A 20,232-nucleotide genomic window follows, 5' to 3' on the forward strand; every position below is an offset into this window, starting at 1 on the left:
CCAACTAAGCATTGCGACCAAGATTAAAAACTTGTTTAAGATTTACTCGTTGTAAAATAAAGTTTTTATTTTGAAGACATAATTGCAACACCGGAACCACTTCCTGAGACTTTATTGTCGTCATCAACGCAGTTAAGATTCGCGGTTACCTGACTTCAGTCGGAGCAGGAAGACGGTCAATCAGAGTCAAGTGCGGACTCTGGTAGTTTCTACAAACATGCTTTTCAAAGTCCGGCCTGCAGCGAAGGAAGACTGCAAAGAAATATTGAGAATGATATGGGTGAGGCTTTGCTGTATTTGTCAAATGACACAGGTTATATAATGCATTCACACATAACCTAATTAAATAATACAATCTGATGTTTTCCTCAGGAGTTGGCTGTTTATGAAAACATGTCGGAACAGGTGAAGATAACTCTTGAAGGTAATTCTGTACTTGTATGAATCCTGAGAGGGTGTGTGGCGTGAGTAAATAGACAGCTCTAATAAGTAACTGAGGTGACGTTTTAGTTGACGCAGGAGTGAGGGTTAACAGCGGAGCTGAATCTGAAGTCGGATCAAATCTCTTGGAGAACATTTTTAATGTGGTTGTATGGGTGGAAAGGATCCATGGCACGTCTTCCTACTCTTAAAAACAACCAATATGAGTTCCTCTATGAATAACTATAAGCATTCTCCCTTACAATCCATTAATTAATACTGTTAATTGAAAGTTGCTTGAGTAATGAGTGCCTGCACTTGTAATGTGAAGATGGAATGCGGCCATTTGGGTAAATGATCTGTCTTGCTTTACTTTAGAACTGGAGCGGGACGGTTTCGGCCACAATCCCTTCTTTGAATGCCTCGTTGCAGAAGTGCCGGAGGAGCATAAATCGAAAGAAGGTGAAGTATTTGTGTTGCTCCCTGTCAGACAGGTTTGTGACGTTGACAAGATATTTCCATTAAGTGTCGAAGGACAAGTGTCGCCTCACACATCAACTGTGTCAGATGTTATTCACGACACACAATGAAATATTCCTTTTATATTTGTAGGGATTTCCTTTTGGTGGTGGTTTTCTGCCTGCTTGTCTTTTTTATTGCTTGCACCCTTTGTCCATGTAGGATTCACAGTTGTTGGATACGGCCTTTACTTTTACACCTTCAGTACATGGAATGGCCGCTCGGTGTATCTGGAGGACTTGTATGTGATGCAAGAATTCAGGGGTAAATCAAATATGGATTGAGTTGTTGCTTGCTTGGTTGCGCAAATCATAATTTATTAACGTTTCTGTTGTAAAAACATTTATCTTGATTACCATTACAGGAAAGGGCATTGGCAAGGGTTTACTGAGCAAAGTTGCTGAGGTAAGCATGTCTTTGTTGACCACTAAATCGTCGTTTTGTATGAGAAATGTGTCCTGTGTGGCAAAGACGTAGCAGTGCATGTTTTTGTCTTCTCAGGTGGGGAAGAAGATGCAGTGCGTGCGGCTGCAGTTGTCTGTGATGGACTGGAATAAGCCCTCTCGAGACTTCTATGCTGCTAAAGGAGCTCAGGACCTCACCGTCAGCGAAGGCCGGCACTTTTTACGCTTTGACGGACGAGACCTGGACAATTTAGCCAATGAAGCTCCTGAAGATTAGAGGCTTTCCGAGTGAAAATGTGTGTCCTGCCGTGAATAAATGTGGCTGTTAAACATTCACCCTGAAGACGACGTCAGCATATGCTTCAGTTTACCCAATTCCCCACCAGCTTGTCTATCTCCTAGTTTGACAAAATCTTGTTTCATATTATTCACAAGGACTTATATTCTTTGGAAATATGATTTTTAATAATTGTGTTTTCATGAAGGTACCTTTAACCATCATTCATTTAGCAGGCACAGAAGCATCTGCTTCACCTTTGTCATTGTTCATTGCAATGTGCAAATCAATCATTCATTTTTAAATGTATAATTATTTTTTTTTTAACCTTTTATTAGTAAATTAAACAGCCCTTCAGTACAGCCCTTGATGATTGTATTGTTTCTAGGATCTGATGATGTGTGGTGACGATTTTGGCCAATTTACCAGCAACACATTGATTTGACCTGATTAAATACAATCCCAGATGTTATACCGTATTTGTCCACTAGGTGGCTTATTTAACTAACAGAAAATGAACTCTGTGGACAGCCGTGCAATGCTGAGGCTAACCTACATTATACACTGTGTCTGGACTGGAATCTAAGCTGGAAGTGTTTTCTGCTACGGTTAAAGAGGAGGGGATTACCTAGAATAGTTCTGTAATTAAAACCTTATTCATAAAATTATGTCCGTTATGTTGATAATCCAAATCCTTAATTAACACTTTCATTGTGTTTTTGCAATCAGTCGGTGGAAATTATATTTATTTTTTGTATAAAACATACTGAAATCCAAAGAAAGACATGTAAAATCAGCCAAAAGAGAAACAGTGACATTACATCTGAAATACACATGTGCTACAAAAGATTATAATGCACACAACTTACAAAGGCTTTATGTTTATATGTGTTTCAACCCTTTACTAAAGTGTTCAGAGATGGGCGTCTGAAAAGAACCACCCTGTGAAAGCCCTGGTGTTGCTATCACTGCTTACAGTTTAAAGTTGAAGTAACACATTTCCTCCATGACTTCTGCACCATCAAGTTAAATAATCAGATTTACTCTCTTTTACAGATGTAATGTGATGGACATTAGATCATTCTACTAAGAACTTTATTTACTTTAAGACCAGCCAGATTATTGATTAAGCAGATTTCAGAAATTTCTGGAATTGCCTTTTCATTTCCGAATGGGAAGAGCTTTTTTAGCTTAATATTTTGCAGACAAATTATTCTGAATTTGTAGCACAACCACAAGAAGTGATGTGTTTTGTGGAAGGGGAGTGGCTCTCATCTTTCTTGATCATTAAACCTAATGGCAAGTTTGTGAATACACAGATATTACAAAGGATTACAACACTTTACATACCAGCACCATATACTTGAACTCAATTTTAAAACAATGTAAGGTGATCTGATGTTTAATCTTAAAATAATGTCAAAGTAGCACATCCTCTATGGTCAGAGGATCCACATTTTCATGACTTATTCCACAGCTTTCCTGCAACTTTCTCTCAAGAGTCACCCTGTAGCAATCATGAACATGGAGGAATGGAAAAGTGATTTGGTGTAGATGTGTGCTTATTTAAGGCTGTTATAACTATAGTGTCACTACCACATTGTAGTCTATCGTATATTATGTTATATGTGATCAACACTGTACCAAATGTTTACCCCGTCACAGCTTTCATTATGTTGCAGTTCCTCTTGCTATAGCAACAGCAAGCTGGTCAGGTAAATTGCATATCTATGTATATATAGGCAATTTTAACAGTTCATGCACATTACAAATTCATATACATCATATATATATATATATATATATATATATATATATATATATATATATATATATATATATATATATATATATATATATATATATATATATATATATATATTGTCAAAGGTTTAGATTGGAAATCAAAAAGGTTGCTGCTCCTAAACTACTAGTAAGTGAACGTGAGGCTTTATAATGGTTTCCATTGTAAATCCTGCCTTCTCATAGTGGTTTTCTTCTAGTGAATTGATTTTACTGGCTTTCACTTCTACACAATCTCATCTCAGACGTATGCGTTTCGACCGTAGTTGCTGGGGACAGACTGAGACATTGCCACAGGCGACAGCACATGTCCTCTGGAGGATGGTTGGTATGGATATGGACTGCAACACAAAAGACACCTTTCAGTCCTGAGATTATGCAACATATATACTTTACCCAATGATCAAATGTTTCAGCAACACATACTCACATTTTTTCTTTGGGTGTGTTGACTTTGCAAGCACACAACAGGCATGCGCCTCCACAAATGGCGAGTGTAGCTGAAGACCAGCCGATGTACAAACCCTCTCCAATCTCATACCTGTGACACAATGACATTGAACATGTATGTTCCCATGTATTATTCATACATCCATATTTAGCCGTTGTTCTGTTTCTTTTCAACTCCGTGACATACTGATGCAGAGAGTATTGACTTACTTTGTCCCTGGATAAAACTGGTCAAAGAACTCCTGTGTGATGTTGGCAGCATACCAAGATATAGCAATCATGGTGCAAGTCCCTACAAAACACAAAACACTATCTACTTTAGGCAAACTGACGTTTTTTCAATGCAAATAACAAACACAGTAACAAGCTAAGATAACATGAACAAGGTAAAAAAAAATGTGGTGTTATACATCGTAATAATAGCAAAGAGTATTCTGCTTATGGACACAAAGGTCCCTGAGATTACAAGCTTTGTGTTTTACATCCTGAGATGTAATTATTCCCACAATCCAAATACCTTGAGCATCAGCAGGTTTGTGAGACTAAGGACCACCTTTTGTGCAGACATGATTTACCTTTCTAGCTGTTTTGTGTTGTGTGATTGTGACAATTTCCTCAGTTATTTTAAAGTACTATAAACACAGGGACCTTTCTACATCAAGCACCACCCAACTGAAACTGACTGTGACATCCATCCCCAAGTCTTTACCCTGTAGTAAAAAGAAAACTCCTCCAATTGCAGCGATCCTTCCCTTCAGGATGTAGTTTTCTCCTCCTATCTTGGAGCACTTCATTCCAACAAGAGTAGCCACGAGCCCGAACGTCCCGAACACAATGGCAGCGATCATGAGTGCCCGGGAGGCCTGAATGTACCCTGTGTGCAAAACATGGATAAATACAAGGATACATGCACTTGGAATTAGTGGATGGACAATACAGGATTATTATACTGATTGCTAAAATGTTTTCATATGGTACCATCCCTACTTGTAAGATTATGTTACACATACTTCTATACTTGTACAACATGAACCAATCAAATGCATAGTTGCGTTATTAAAAGCAATCTTCACTTGTTCTTATTAAAATGCATGCTTTAGCCACAGAGATGACATTTAGCGTTACAGCAGGACAAGAGGTGGGGCCCTCGAAAGACTTCCTGATGGTAACCCTGGTCCTCAGAGCACAGCGGGGCCCTCTCAGACATCGTTAGAGGGCCACACCTGGTTCAGATAGAACTTTAGACACAAAACTTATCAAAAACACTTTCTTAAACTGATCCAAACATCCAGCATTTTCCAACAGATGAATTGTAGTCACACTTGTAGAAACATCTGTAGCTCCAGTTGGCTGAAGGGGAACCACACAGGTTGGATTCATCACTACTTTCAAATCCCCTCTTGACAAAACACAACTATAAATGTGAACTGGAAAGTGTGTTCATGCTGTAATGAGATGAGGGCTCAAGCACTTCAATTCATGTCTTAACAGGAGTTTTGGCCAAAGCAGTTTACAGTCTACAACAAATAGGAATGACTAGTCTTAAAAATGTGTTTTTTAAAATGATTTTATGGGTGTTGAGTTGGTCTGGGTTCACTGTGGTTGTGCTTATCATATCTCAGATTCTCCGCCTGTAACACAGATTATAATCAGTACAGTAGATTGCTCCTGATATGCTTTTAAAGGTACACTATGATGCTGTCGAAATCACAGTAAACAATGTCAACTAATGTCCACACTTGAGTTTGAGCAGTGGTATAAAATTCAGCTTTTTTTTTGCGTGAAAGAGTTTTATTGTACATAACATTCTCCCACTTTTAGACAACGTAGAGGAATTACAATGTTTATACTATCTTGCTTGAGGAATACAGTTTTTCTCGTTTGCTATGTTGCAGTCTTCAAAGTCCTTAATCCTTGGATGGATTAGCGGTTAAACCAGATACGAAGTATTCAACACAAATTAAACTATTTCTGTGTTGGCTACATACCATTAAGTGCCAGCAGAGATGGAAAATCTCGGCAGTTGTGAACTCCTGTGGAATCAGTTGCACAGGACATCCATAGGTTTTCATAGATGGTTGATGTCGTGATAACGTTACCGTCCACTGTCGAGACCTTCCAGTATCGATTCGGAATGGCGATCCCAACCATCAGCCAAGCCAGAAACCCCAGAAAGAAGGCCAAGGCTTCCACTATGGCATTCATACTCCCTTATTTCTTCTGTCAATATCTTCAATCGTTTCGTTATCCAGAGAGAGAAACGCTAAATTCAAATGTTGATTCCAAGCTATCGTCCTGCGCAAACGTGTGGATTTGTTGGCCCCAAATTCTCAGTTTGCCAGACTAATTCCCAGCAACCCCAGAGCGAAGACGTTACAGAAAACCACAAATTAATGATTCATTCCAAACAGCCCACTTATGATGACATCTTTTATCCTCAACTCTATTGAACCTTTTCAAAGACTCCACATGTTTACCCAACTTAAGGGACAACAGGGACCAACCTACAAGCCTGCCTATTATCGACTATAGACGTGAAGCCATTTGTCACCTTTTGACGTTTGCTTTGAACGCTGTGTCAATAATATCAAACCGTTATTGATGGGATTGGAGTCACGTTTTGCTCACTTCACCCTGTGTCCATAGCATGATGGGTATGTTAGGGGCATTTGAGGGTGAGGGGGGCATCCCAGCATACTGAGCTGCAGACGACCAGGTCTATTGCACAGCAGATAAACCTGTTTGCTTCTCTCACAACTGAGCCCAAAAGTCTGGCTTTCCTTTGTTATACAAATGTAGTGTGGTTATCATCATGGCGATGAGGTACCGCCGAGGCCTTTAGGCCACACGTAAAGAAAAGGATTTGACTTGACTGTTGCACATCTTTACAACCTAAACACAAGAACTGCTCAAAGTCAAAGTCAACTTTCTGGACACTTGTAACGACAGTTTCAGTGGTTTTGTAATGAATTCCATTATATCATGAGGACAAGAACAAAATACCATTTCACAAGAACTAAGAACAACTTGTCTTTACTGCTTATACGTGACGTTTTATCTGTCTATCTATCTATCTATCTATCTATCTATCTATCTATCTATCTATCTATCTATCTGTCTATCTGTCTGTCTGTCTGTCTGTCTGTCTGTCTGTCTGTCTGTCTGTCTATCTATCTATCTATCTATCTATCTATCTATCTATCTATCTATCTATCTATCTATCTGTCTGTCTTCCGGAATTTCCGGAAATCCACGATTAACTTGTTTTTGATCATTACAAGTTCTTAGTTTTATTTGTCCTTTTGCACTTTTTTAATAAAAATCATTTTTGTATCACTAACCCTGTAAGGCACAACATGGGTCCAAAATGACCCATATTCATGTCCTACGTTATTTTATACATGCTGTGTTTCTTTGCTTTGTATTTTAAAATCTATTTATTTAATCATTAAATAATACAAAGTATTCATTAAAATATATTGTTTTTGATTACCATAAATAGTTTTCTTATTTTTCTCTGTCTTAATTTTTTAACTAAAATAGTTTTTGTGAGTATAGTTTACATATGAGTCAACCCGTGTGTGTAAACTTGATGCAAAAATAGAAAGAAAAAAAATCATTTTAGTTCATAAATGAAGAAAGTAAAAATTGAAATAATGATTTCTGGTAATCAAAACCAAGATTTCTAATGAATACTTTGATCATTACATGGTGAAATAAATGGATTTCCAAAAAATATAGCAAAGAAACACCATTATTGAAATAACATTGTCGGTCAATACGGGTCATTTTGGACCCATGTTGTGCCTGAGAAGGGGTTTGCATAGCGTGTGTATCAAAGGGTTGAACACAATGGCTACATGTCAGGATAGTATAAAAAGAAGCACAATGTAAGGATACTCTTATGGTGATACAGTATTGCTTATAAGGTTTATGAGATCTGACACTGTGTTCACCTCAAAATATAATGCAATCCAGGACAATGTGTTGCCATAAATGTTCACAAAGTGGATGTAGATTCTTCTCATACAACCGCAGCGTCAGCTTTCCCGAGACATTGTGTTAGATTGCACAGCTGCTGCTGCTGATTACAGCACGGCCATATATGTTTATGTATATGTTTATAATCTGATTATGTATATGTGCATTTCATATTAAGTTTCTAAGGAGAAGACAAGCCATACTCAAATATACATTTCTCTCAGTGTGACAGAGATTATAAAACATGTCAATTGTTACATGAAGCTGGATTATTAAAGAAAATCATGTAAAAGCATATAAAAAAAAACCCCATTGTAGAATAATTAGTAAATTGTTATTCATGACCAATAACAGTCACATTAAAACATTTTTTTTTACAGCTGACACACAAACAAGTGACAAAAATGCTGTAACAGTCACTCCTTCTGCTTGGACTTACCTGGGAGAGCAAAAAGAGATGGAAAGTCCCGACAGTTATAGATCCCTGTTGAATCACTTGCACAAGACATCCAGAGGTTCTCATAGATTGTGGAGGTTGTAATTACACTGCCTTCAGTGGTCGATTCTTTCCAATATTGATCTTCTAGTGATATGAAAACCAATATCCATCCTGCAAAACCCAGGAAAAGTGCTACAACCTCGAGGATCGCTTTCATCTTGAAAGTAATCTGTAAATAATTAATGAGCAAATCTAATAGATAGTACCTCTGTGATGATCTCTATTCACAACTTCTGTAACTGATATGCATTTTTGGAGTATGAGAACTGAACAGATTTTGTTTTACCCTCATGCACTCAAACCTGAACTAATTTAAACATTGATTTGTTGGCTGTGCAGCTACATTGTAAGTCTGCTATTCCCGCCCAAAATTCATGACATTTCCTGTGCTTGGCATGTTACCATAGAAATGTTGGTATACAATGAGGTTTTTTTTTCTCCCCTCTTTTGATTGGCAGTGGCGTGAAAGATAATCTCTTGTAAAATAGATATCACGGTTTCAAATCCATAGGCCAAATGGCTGGAATCATTTGGCACACATTGCTTTGATGTGCCTTTGAAGCTTCTTCAGGAGGCTGTAAACATGACAGTTGATCGTTTTATCAGCAGAAGTGTTTTAAGATGCATTGCTGTCATAATTGCAAGATATATCATAACTGTATGATCAGAATGAGCAGAGAAAAGTTTCATGATGTGATCTGTGAAGGGATATTCCTATTGTTCTGACGGTTTACTCTGTGGGTATCATTCATCTGCTTTATATGTTTGCTTACATCATCTTGTCCTCCTGCCTGTATTCCCGTTTGAGGAATTGGTAGCTTGAGATTGTAGGGAGGTCATTTAAGGTTGTATAAGCAAACACGAATGTGAAATACTGAATAGAGAGCAAAGCAAACAATGAAAGCTCTGCAAAGTGGGTGATTTATTGAAGGCAGAAAGTGACTATTTTAGTACCGGTTAAGCATTAACAAGTCATACAGGACAAAAGATACATTGAAAGTCTTGCTCTTTGTACGTACATTTTTTTCACATATAAATGTAACTCTGATGAAACGTCATGTTGACTTAGTACGTGCTGTCACCTATAGAGGACCAGACTGTTCTCACACACCCTGGTGATTGATGGGTTGTCGATACATTAAGGAACATATGGAAGGAAGCAAACAGTCACCATCTGTACTTATGCTCAGTCTTTACAAAACCTTTGCGAAAATCTGCTCGATACTGTGTGAAGATTACTCTAAAAGTAAACACAGATGTTTACCGTTTGTCTGAGTCGAGCTACTATTTGTTTATGAGAAACTTCACCATTTAGTCAGTATCTTATCAAATCTGAATTCTCTTTTGCCAGCCAATAATTACAAGTACAGTTCAAAGTACTGTCATATACTTACAGTATTGAATAGACATTCAGCCTTTAAATCATAATCTTACGTCTGTTAATATTTTATTTTCTTGCCCTTCCCTCAGCTGAAATATAGTTTTGACCGCATTGACCTGCCCGCTTAAAGGGAAAGTTCCAACATGAATGTTCGCCAGGCTCTGACTCGGCTGTGACCATAAGCCAGCGCCTACGCTCACATCAACTACTTCACCGAGAACAAACACATGTTTCTGTTGGGTTTAGGATGATTTGACTTTGCAGTTTAAGTTAATGCATGATTGCATGTTTTAGCAGAAAATAGTTGAAGCTAATTTTTCATTTTAAAATGTTAAACGTCATTACAAATGATTACCATTTGTTATAACAATTAGACTTTATCTGTATGTCTGCTGTGTCTTTTCCTGTATTACTACTATACTACTACGACTACAACTACGACTACTACTACTACTACTACTACTACTACAACTAGGTGTCATCACTCCTCGTTGTAGTAGTAGTAGTAGTAGTAGTAGTAGTAGTAGTAGTAGTAGTAGTAGATGTAGATGTAGTACTACTAGTAATCTTTGAATAGCAAACGTGTTGCTATGGTTTGATTTAGTGTTTGCAGGTGAACTCTTAAGAGTTCCCTAAATACTCCCAAAAGTACATTTAAAAAAGGATTACATTTCATTTTGTGTGTGTATGCAGCAGAGACAATGCATCTGTGTTCATCCTGAAGCACAGAAACACTGGTGCTGTGCTTCAACATTTGAAAGCATTTTTCCTTGAACATTCATTATGTTGGCTGGTTATTGAACTCAGTAACACAATTGTATGTTAAAATGAATTTATGTTGACTTCATCCCAATTACAAGCAGTTTAAACAGCATATATAATTCATATTTGCGCTTTACCCTTCTTTGATCACATGTGTGAATTAATGTGCTATTGTTTTTTTTAAATTATATATATCTATATAAAAAATACATTATAATAAAGATATGATGAGTGATGCTCCTGCATCAGCATATAATCCTCAGGGTCAGAGCATAGAACCGTGAGCTCAGATCATCCATATTCACTCGTTGGTGCTCAATCTCATCCACTTCTTCAAAGTCACGTTCAGACTCATTTCAGAAATGTGATCCTCACATTCTGAAACCTTTTTCTCTCCATCATCATCATCATCATCACCACCACCATCACACACACACACACACACACACACACACACACACACACACACACACACACAGGCCCAGACAGCAGGACAGAGCGAAGGCACACAGGCCCTAAAGCATCCTGTATGTAATATAAAAGTGTCGTATAAACTGTTTGAACAATGTGACGTTGGCATAACTTTGAACAATCACTGTTTGTTTGGTAAATACCTGTATTTAATACCTGGTCTTATTAATGAATATGACCATGAACTCTCTGTCTCTCGCTCAGACACACACATGTACAAAGGAGCTAGAAAAGGTCGTTGGTGTGGATGGCGGACCGTAGCTGACCACGCTGTCACCTGATGGTGACATGGAACATTTCATCTGATTTACAAGAATAGCTTCAGACTCATCTTGATCATAGATGGACATGTCGGTCTGTGTCTCAACATCTACTGGATGAATTGTCACACCATTTTGTACGGACATGCATGGTCCCCAGAGAGGGAACCCTCTACTCATCCCCTGACCTTTCCTCTCGTGCCAGCAGGTTTACATTTAGCTTTTTGTGTGTGTTTAAGAACGAATACTTGCAAGTGATAGTTTACTAAACTGATGTTGTGAGCGTGCTAAAGATTGCGTACCCGCATCAGCATGTTAGCATTGTCATTGAGAGCGTGTTAGCATCCTGATGTAGAGCAGAGCTGTGCATGGCTGTAGACTCACAGTCTTGTTAAGACTTCTTTCTTTTCTTTTCTTGTTTGATAAGTAAATAAGTATTAATGGGGTGATTGATGGGTTTCACTGTACTATTTAAATCTTCATTAAAAAACAAATATGTGCTGGCAGTAATTAGAGCATCATTCTTTGTAAAATTGGGTTAAAGTACGAGAATTCTTTGGCGTAGACCTGATAATGGTACGTAATAAAATGTAATCCCACAGTCACTTTTACTGCTGAAGTGTTAATTTAAGATTAACTTTTGAAGTGAGACCTGAAATGCTCCTTGGTTTAATAATTTACCCCAGCGGGTCACCCAGAGGACTGAGCCAATTTAAATAAACAAGTGTGCTGGTGATTGTTTGACCAAATATGAAACTTTGGTTTATTGTTATCTAAAATAGAGCATCATAGACCTAAACCACACCATCACCTGTGTGTGTAAATATTAAAAAGTAGTTTGATCCTCAACCTGGGTGTGTAGTCTGATGGGTAGACACCACTGGTGTCGGTTCAACATGTTTAAATAATGTGCCATGTACTTTTTTTTATAAATAGAAGGGCTCATAATAATATGATAATGAAGATAATGGTTAAGTGTGTAACCAGAGTAACTAGAGCCTTGTTGTTGTTTTTCATTACATATCATTATTAGGGATTATTACAATTTCAAACAAAAGAAATGACTTTTTCATCAAACACAAGACCAACAAGCTCCCGGCTCCTCTAGTCTACATGTTAAAATAAGGTAGTGAACCCCAAAATTGCTCATGAAGGCTGCTTGGCGTGTGACGTGTGCACAAAAGTGCATGAGTTTTGTTAATTTGTGAATCGGTTAATGTTGACATGTAATGAATCACACTTTGAGTCGTCAGAGGAGTAGAAAGTTGCTGTATCACATTTTCATTTACCATTTACCACAATTGTAATATACATTAATGGATTAAATATTGACTGGTCAAAATCACAAAAGTCCATTGTAAGTAACATTTAGAAGGTTTATATAATATTAATGTCCGATATAGATAATTAAGTGAAATGTTTGATTGAAATCTTTCTTGAAATTGGTGGACAGCCTCAGAAACACACTGGTGTGGACAGTGACGCCGTGGAAAGAAGACAGAACACATTTTTGTGCTTTGCAAGATTTTATTGATTGCTTTCTACAATGTTATATGTATGTACACCATAACAAATACATATATACATCATTATTTAATATTAATAATAGGTAATTATAATAATAGTAACGTCGATACTTTCTTTTGAATCATTGGTGTTATGTAAACATTGTATATAGTTTCTACTTTTATTCAATTTGTCTGTGATTATGAAACAAAAATATTGACGTATGTTGTACGTCATTATTTTTGCAACCATATTTACATTTTTTATTACATATATTATCACACCATAGAGCGTATGTATTCCATGATTCCACCTTTACTTTAGCACTCTACATATTACAATATACGTTGATGAAAATATATATTTAAATATGCAAATAATACAAATTCCTTAGAACAAGGACATTGTACAAATGACATATCATACAGATTACGGTTAAGTGGCATCGAATGAGCCCAAAATGTATCCAAATGTGTTGGATTTAAGATATTCTTTCCTTTGCTCTTTCCATCTGTTTCTGCTCAAAGGAGCGCACATCCTCCCCCTTTGGCTTCCACATAGTTTGAATCAAGGTCATTGGGCAGCTTGCCATTCTCTCCCCAGATATTCATCTCTCCAAACACACCCGTTTCGATCATCTCAGCCTGCCAAGGGATCGGGACGTTTCCAGAAGAAAAGTTATTGTAGAACTCGGTGTCACTGTTGTCCAGGACCACACCTTTGATCGTGCTGAAGGCGCCCACGTCGTCGATATCTTTGGCGTAGACCATTTTAGAATCGGGGACAAATGGTGGAGGGAGCATACCTTTAGATGGAACACAGGGGAAGAAACAAACTCAATACCTGTCATTTTTGTAGTTCACCACAGTTTGTGCCATCTTTATCCAAAGTTTCCCTCTGTACCTGCTTCCAGACGGCCCCAGTTTATCTCCTTAAAGAATGGCTGATTCTTGAGCTCTTCGCAGTCATTGTTTTTGAATCCGAGGCGCTTTGATGGGTCCTTTTGCATCAGGCCTTCACAAAGATCCTTGCATGCTTTGCTGAAGGCTGGTGTATATGGAGGTGGATCGTTCAAGATTCTGCGAGCGACCTCGTCATTCTCAACCTGAAGAAAGAGACCATTGCATATGATTCGGCATCGCAGAATTGGCACTGGACAAGAGCAAACAGGGGAATTGAAGATATTATTTTCCATAAAAGTCACCCGATGTGTCTGTTCCACACATGTTTGTACCTTCTCTCCTCGTATTCTAAAGGGCCCTTTGGCGGCAATCATCTCGAAAATGGTGACTCCCAGCGTAAAATAGTCCACCGAGTAGTCATACTGCTTCTTTTCCAGCAGCTCAGGGGCCATGAAGCCTATGTTTATGGACAGAATTATTGCACTCACAATAGACTGCTGAGAGAAACATGCTCTTCATTTCACCTAATAACAATATATTGGATTTATTCTGACCTGGCGTTCCTGCATATCCAGTCGTTGTGTCGGTTCCGGGTGGAAGTTCAACAGCCAGACCCAAATCTGACAGGCGGACGTGTCCTGAGTGAAAAGGCTTTGATTACAACAGTGGCTCTTAAATAAACAGCCGATATGTCGAAAAACAAGTCATAGAATAGTATGTTTTTAAAAGTCATATAAATTCAGAGTTCAGCAAGTGAAACGTTCTAAAAGGTCATAGTATGGTATGCGTTAAAAAAAAGATTTATTATAGGATGTCAAAAAAGTCATGATATACTGTGTCTTAAAAACGTCAGAATTCAGTAAGTCTTCAAAAAGTAATTATATAGTATGTCATAAAAAAGTGATAAAAATGCATTAATATAAAAAAAAAGAAAATATAAAACGTAATGCGTTGAAAAGAAAAGTGAGAATATAATGTCATAGAAAAAATCCTAATATTAAAGCAGACATAGTATGGCTTGGCATGAAGTGATGCTCACCTGCGTCGTCCAGCAGCACGTTCTCTGGTTTCAGGTCTCTGTAGACGATCCTGTGCTGGTGAAGATGCTCCAGCCCACAGATGATCTGAGCTGTATAGAAACATGTTCTCTTCTCATCAAAGCCAGGATTCTTTTCATCCACATTGTACATATGAAACCTGTAAGAGAGGATGATATGTAAGAGGAAGGCTCTGTAAAATGAGGACGTTTGGAGGAGGGCCGCATGCCAGTTTATCTACTTGAGCTGACTAGGGAGCGAAACACTGTTCCCATGTGTTAAGAACATAAATGAGTGCTATAGCATGGTGATGAGGTCAGTGTGGGTGTGTATAAAGGTGTAATCACAAAGAGCACCTGAGGTCTCCACCATTCATGATGGTCATGACGAGGCAGAGGTCAGTCTTGGTCTGGAAGGCGTAAGCCAGCGTCACAATAAAGCGGCTGTGAACTTTTGCGAGGATGCGTTTCTCCACAATTGCTCCCTAAACACAAATCCAACATCAGAACACAATCAATCCAACAAAAGCAAAAATGAACAATGTCAACTGTTGGGAATATTTAAAGGCCTGGTCCTCTTGCTGTCCAGCCACACAGGTGTTCTTGGCCTACACCTCTCCTGACAAGTCATTTCATGTCATTGTATTTTAAACGCTGGCTCATTCAAGGGTTGGCCGACCATGAGCCACGTGTAGGGATTCATTGCAGCCGCTCGCCTAAGCATGGGATTTTAACCAATGACTTCTTCATGCTCCACTTGAAGTGAAGCTTAACAGGCAAGTTTTAGTTTAACAGGATTAACTGAAGCTTGAGTAGTTACACCTGTGCTTTATTTCTTTAACTAGTCAAATTATCTATTCGTAAAAGGTGTTTAATCTGTCTTCCTGACAAACCCAAAGGGAACAGAAACTTAACTGATGCTATTAGCTACATCTGTGCTACGAGAAATTATCAAATAATATTAAACTTTAACATGTGGCATGTTTAATTGAGTGGACTAACCTGCAGGTCTTTTCTAGGAAGCAGTAGGTGCGATTATTGCCTCTGAGCTGCTCCGTGACTCACAAGCTTCTTTGCATTGAGCCTTTTTCGTGAAAACTAAACCTCTGCTCTCTGTTTAATTATAGTGTTAAATATAAGTTTGCTCGAATAATTTCCCTTTGTGTCACTCTTTTTATTCACACAATATAAGAATGGCTGTAGGTGGGACATAGATGGCATATCATTGCTTTACCTCGTAGCCTCTGCGTTTCTTCAGCCTCTTTTTATCCAGCTTCTTGTTGGCGTACATTTTGCCCGTTGCCTTCGCCTGACAAGCAAACACTTCCCCAAAACCTCCTTTCCCCAGGACCCTGAAGTCCATGAACCACTCCTCGTCAAACGGCTGGCTCTCCAGCCATTTGAACTGAACAAAACGCAGGAAGAACATGCTGTCCTTGAAGCCATCGGTGGCCTTCTTCTCCAGGTGTTTGAGGAGTTGCTGCTCGCTCTCTTTAAACAGGTCACTGCGGGCGTTCTTGAAGTCTTCAACAACTCGAGCGACGGCCTTCTCCTCCAAAAAGCTGCAAAAACTCTTTGAAGCTGACTTGTAGTATTTATTCACGACATTCTGAGCCTTCTGCACTCTCTCTGTTTCTTTACATATGGTGTAGTCTTCGATGTCTTTCCACAACTCTACAGCCTTTTTATGGGTTGTGTCGCTCTCCAGGAACTGTTGGAACAGGCGCTTCCCGATGGGCTGTTTGACACACATGCTGTCAAACGTGGTGTCAACAGATGTTTTCATGTGTTCACAATCCCGGATGTGTGGGAGCTTTACCCTGGCACGCATCTTCTTGTCACGCATGGAGGCCGCTGCCGTTCCGTCCACACTGCCGCGAGCCGAAACGTAGGCCGAGTTTGCCACCACCGTCTCCAAACCACCGATGTCCATGGCTACACTTTTGTCTGGCACACACAAACCCAGGAAGGAAGTGAATGAGGGTGCTGAAAAAGGCATGTTCAATTATTATGATCCTGGAGACACACGATGACAGCAGCCTTGACATTTTGAATCCACAAAAAAAAAAAAAGATTTTTGATTAAATCTGCTATAATATTCTGTTCTTGATGTTGCTACTCTGATTTGACTTTATCTGTCTTGTGCAGCTAAAGGCTTTGTTCTCCCGTTTTCATTATTAATGACTTCAACAGCACCAACACAATCTTGAATCCCATTGAATTTTCATATTATCATTAAAATGCTTTTTGCACAACATAAGAAGAGACCCTGAATATTTTTATATTTGGTATTATAATGTATGGCATCAATAGCAAATGTATTCCACGGGTTACTTTGTTTGATCATGTACTCTGGCAGAATACTCATTTCCCTCATACACAGAGCCTGTGTCATTGTCCAGAGCATAATAACAATAACAATGAGTTTTTCCAAGTTAGAGGAAATTGGCGTTGTGATATGCTGCACCCTGCTGTTGGAAAGACAAACGTCACAGAAGAGGGCTTTCTATTTCAGATGCTGCAGACGGGCCAGGAAATTAAGCTCAGCTTGTGCTACTTGTGCACGAGATCACGCAAGACCAGGGATTTGGGGTGCTGTGGGGTCGGAGGGCATCAGCTCACGCTTAGCAGTCAAAGATTACCTCCCTGGCGTTGTAATTTAAACTAGAGAGCGCATCCCAATCTGCATATATTTCACAAAGAGAAGAAATATTGAGTGCTTGGCCTGCATTTGGCCTCCATATTCGGTCACACAGTGACCGAATATTCTCTTTAGATTGCTTCCTGTATTATTGAATGGTGGTGCAAAGCGGTAATCCAAGAAAGGAGTTTTTGATTGTTGAACCAAAAATATTCACCATCCTTCATCGTACATGTTTTAGATTGTTCAGAAGGTAACATCTGCACTTCAAGATCATTTTATGTCTGCTGCTAGCATACTGAATACTGGACCGTCCATGTGCTTTGCAACATGGAGAAAAATACTTCTCTGTGCAACCAAACGGGACAGGTAATGTAAAGTGGATCACTGGATCATCGGGTTAAGTCTTTCTGGGTGTATATTTCATGTGCATAAACTGCTCTTGACCTGGTACATGTAGTACCAGAAGCGATACTTTTGGCAGTGGAGCTTTCCTGACTTTACATAATCCAATTAAGAATGACTGCTGATAGCAGGGATTTTCAACACAGGTAATTGTCATCCCTGTTAATTAACCTACTTTTTAGATGGGTTCCTATATGTGTTTAAACAGGAGGAGGACTTAACAGAAGTGAGGACATTGTTGCAAATACTATTTTATTATTGGCCCTGTAAAAGTATATAACTATTACCAACAATCTTTACTTAAAGTATCGACAGTAAAAGTATTTAAAAAGTATGTATTTTAGTATTTAAAGTATTGATAGTATTTACTTATTGTGCAATTGTGATTTGGGATTATTATTACTGCAACACATTAATATCAAACCATAACAATGATTCAGCAAAGAGAAGTATAAAACTAGACTATAAAATTGAACATACAACTTCTTTAATTATGGACCACTTAATGTGTAGCAAGTCATAGCGAAAGCAATTGATAATGCCATTGCAGAGACAGTATTTTTACAGCATCGTTACACAATTCATACATATCATATCGCAGAACTCACCGTATACTTATTTGCACGAGCAGGGAGTCAAATGAGCACTTGAGGGCAAAAACTTAAATCCAGTTTGGTAACCGCCAACATATATTTTCCTTCTTCTTTTCGACCATCAACCAGAACAAGTGTAAGTCATCCTGTTGGATCCTGAACACATTTCCTTTGCTTCTCGTCTCTGACCATCCTTTTCTCGCCCTCAGTCTTAGTGCGGTTGTAAAGGTTGGCGCATCGGGTCGAGGTTTACTCACCTGAAATCCTACTTGGTTGTTCATTAGTGGTAAAGGATTACACCCTGACACTGTTGGAGAGAGCAACTGGGCAGAAGCTATAAGTGTAAGTCAGCAGCAGGAGTGATTACTGATGAGGTGCTAGCTCTGTATGGGCATGGGTCAACCGTTCAAAAAAGAGGGCACGCTTGGGATTTATATGAAAAAAAAGGAAAAAATACAAACCACAACCCTTAATTGATACTCTCCTTGAGTGATATTTCCTATTTTCCTTGCCAAATCTATGTTTTGAATCATATCTATTTCAAAAAGAAAGACTGAGATGCATATCAAAGCGACATCAACATATTTGAACTTGATCTGTTGAGTCAGACGCAGACTGCCGATTGGAAGTGGAGTGTTGCCTGAAGGTATGCAACCAAGCTGCTTTGCTCCAAGCCAGCATGAGATTCTCTCGAACACAATGTTTCTATTCAGTGTAGACGCTGCATGTCAATCCAGATATTTACTAACCTATTCAGACATGCATGAGCAGGTGAGAGAAAAAAACATGTGGGTATGTTACAGGTAAGAGGATTTAGGAAAGCGAGAAGAGGGATTTAGATCATGCAGCTAAAGGGGACAAAAAACTATGTCAAACGTCTGAGAAAGCACAGAGCACCTGTTTAAGATTTAATTATAGTAAGAAATAGTCATTTATGATTAGAAACACAAAGCGGCTTGTATTTATGTAGCTGCTGAAAGCAAAGTAGGCCATTTCACAACGAGGAAGAGGCAGAAATACACATAAGCTGTGACTGTAAGCAGTCGTGATGTCAAACTGTGTTTTCAGATTAACACACATTGAGCCAGCTTCCAGTTCCAATTTGCTCACACTAGAAAGTTTACTTTTATCATAGCAATTATTTTGTGACAGGTCTTCACTGCATCAAATTTCAGCATTTTCTGCATACATTTTAAAATTTAGCAACTCCCTTCGGCTCTTGGCGTGAACATTTTGAACACAAAACTTGAATGTGGGAAAAAAAGCAGAAAAAAAAGCCTCGCAAAATTAGACTCAGCCTTCCAAGAACTTCCAAGTTTTAGAAAGAAAATTAGGTTGAAGTAAAGTAAAAATAAATCAAATAGGTGGATCTAAAGCTAACACATTTAACCAAAAATATGAAATGTAGGTCTATTCATCTATTTATTAAACCCACTTCCTGCCCTGTGCTTCAGGCTGAGGCGGCACTACAGACACCGAGCACAAATCCTATTTAAAAGGGAGTAAAGGTGAAGCAGATTTGACGTTCATGTCTAATCTAGCTCAGTGACGAGGAACAAACACACTCAGAAAAAGGACTTCAGTCGAAGACACATACACCTGCAGAGATCTAAGCACTGCACTTCCATGTGTCAGGTTCAGAGCACAGACACTGTGCCGCCACACCTTTACACACCTGCAAAGACAAAAATATCAAATGTTGTCTGGGCTCACACAATTCAGTGTAAAAATTACATTTGCATACACACTGGACTGAGCATCAGCTGTGGTGAACAATAAGTAATAATCACTGTTCTCCCACAGACGATAATAGCTAATGTATCAATCAATAGCTTTCAGTAGCTCCCCTCACTGCAGTGATGTAGTTGTGTACTCCAGGGTGTAGCCAGTACACCATAGCATCCCTGCTGGGCGTGGTCAGA

At 38.7% G+C, this 20,232-nt stretch overlaps 3 protein-coding genes across 3 annotated transcripts; 1 reads left to right on the forward strand and 2 right to left on the reverse strand.

Moving 5' to 3' along the window:
* The first annotated feature begins 2 nt into the window (after nucleotides 1-2).
* On the forward strand, nucleotides 3-1,962 carry LOC137802434 (thialysine N-epsilon-acetyltransferase-like). The gene is made up of 6 exons (XM_068600285.1): nucleotides 3-280; nucleotides 373-424; nucleotides 799-882; nucleotides 1,102-1,203; nucleotides 1,304-1,344; nucleotides 1,441-1,962. Exons 1-6 carry the CDS (start codon nucleotides 218-220, stop codon nucleotides 1,618-1,620), a joined length of 522 nt encoding a protein of 173 aa, XP_068456386.1. The 5' UTR covers nucleotides 3-217; the 3' UTR covers nucleotides 1,621-1,962.
* A 1,702-nt stretch (nucleotides 1,963-3,664) lies between these two features.
* Nucleotides 3,665-6,087, reverse strand: LOC137802854 (claudin-15-like). Its single transcript, XM_068601016.1, has 5 exons — nucleotides 5,862-6,087; nucleotides 4,583-4,747; nucleotides 4,084-4,165; nucleotides 3,854-3,964; nucleotides 3,665-3,764 (listed from the first exon to the last, which is right to left on the reverse strand). Exons 1-5 carry the CDS (start codon nucleotides 6,076-6,078, stop codon nucleotides 3,665-3,667), a joined length of 675 nt encoding a protein of 224 aa, XP_068457117.1. The 5' UTR covers nucleotides 6,079-6,087.
* A 7,167-nt stretch (nucleotides 6,088-13,254) lies between these two features.
* On the reverse strand, nucleotides 13,255-16,719 carry grk1b (G protein-coupled receptor kinase 1 b). The gene is given in 8 exon segments (XM_068600537.1): nucleotides 13,255-13,538; nucleotides 13,637-13,838; nucleotides 13,968-14,092; nucleotides 14,190-14,273; nucleotides 14,675-14,832; nucleotides 15,029-15,156; nucleotides 15,906-16,653; nucleotides 16,655-16,719. Coding segments are annotated over 8 exon segments (1,794 nt in total).
* Between the last annotated feature and the right edge of the window lie 3,513 nt (nucleotides 16,720-20,232).

This window comes from Clinocottus analis, unplaced genomic scaffold (genome assembly GCF_023055335.1).
Source record: "Clinocottus analis isolate CAN_PGR_092001 unplaced genomic scaffold, fCliAna1.0.p SCAF_5, whole genome shotgun sequence".
Lineage (NCBI taxonomy): Eukaryota > Metazoa > Chordata > Actinopteri > Perciformes > Cottidae > Clinocottus > Clinocottus analis.

What these genes read in the sequence shown, in the direction of transcription:
- LOC137802854 (XM_068601016.1), bottom strand. Translation starts at nt 6,078, where the DNA reads ATGAATGCCATAGTGGAAGCCTTGGCCTTCTTTCTGGGGTTTCTGGCT. An exon ending in ATCTCTGCTGGCACTTAATG is followed by an intron (nt 4,748 to 5,861) that starts GTATGTAGCCAA and finishes TTTTGCACACAG; the next exon opens with GGTACATTCAGGCCTCCCGG. An exon ending in CAGTTTTATCCAGGGACAAA is followed by an intron (nt 3,965 to 4,083) that starts GTAAGTCAATAC and finishes ATTGTGTCACAG; the next exon opens with GTATGAGATTGGAGAGGGTT.
- LOC137802434 (XM_068600285.1), top strand. Translation starts at nt 218, where the DNA reads ATGCTTTTCAAAGTCCGGCCTGCAGCGAAGGAAGACTGCAAAGAAATA. An exon ending in GGAGCATAAATCGAAAGAAG is followed by an intron (nt 883 to 1,101) that starts GTGAAGTATTTG and finishes TTGTCCATGTAG; the next exon opens with GATTCACAGTTGTTGGATAC. An exon ending in TACTGAGCAAAGTTGCTGAG is followed by an intron (nt 1,345 to 1,440) that starts GTAAGCATGTCT and finishes TTGTCTTCTCAG; the next exon opens with GTGGGGAAGAAGATGCAGTG.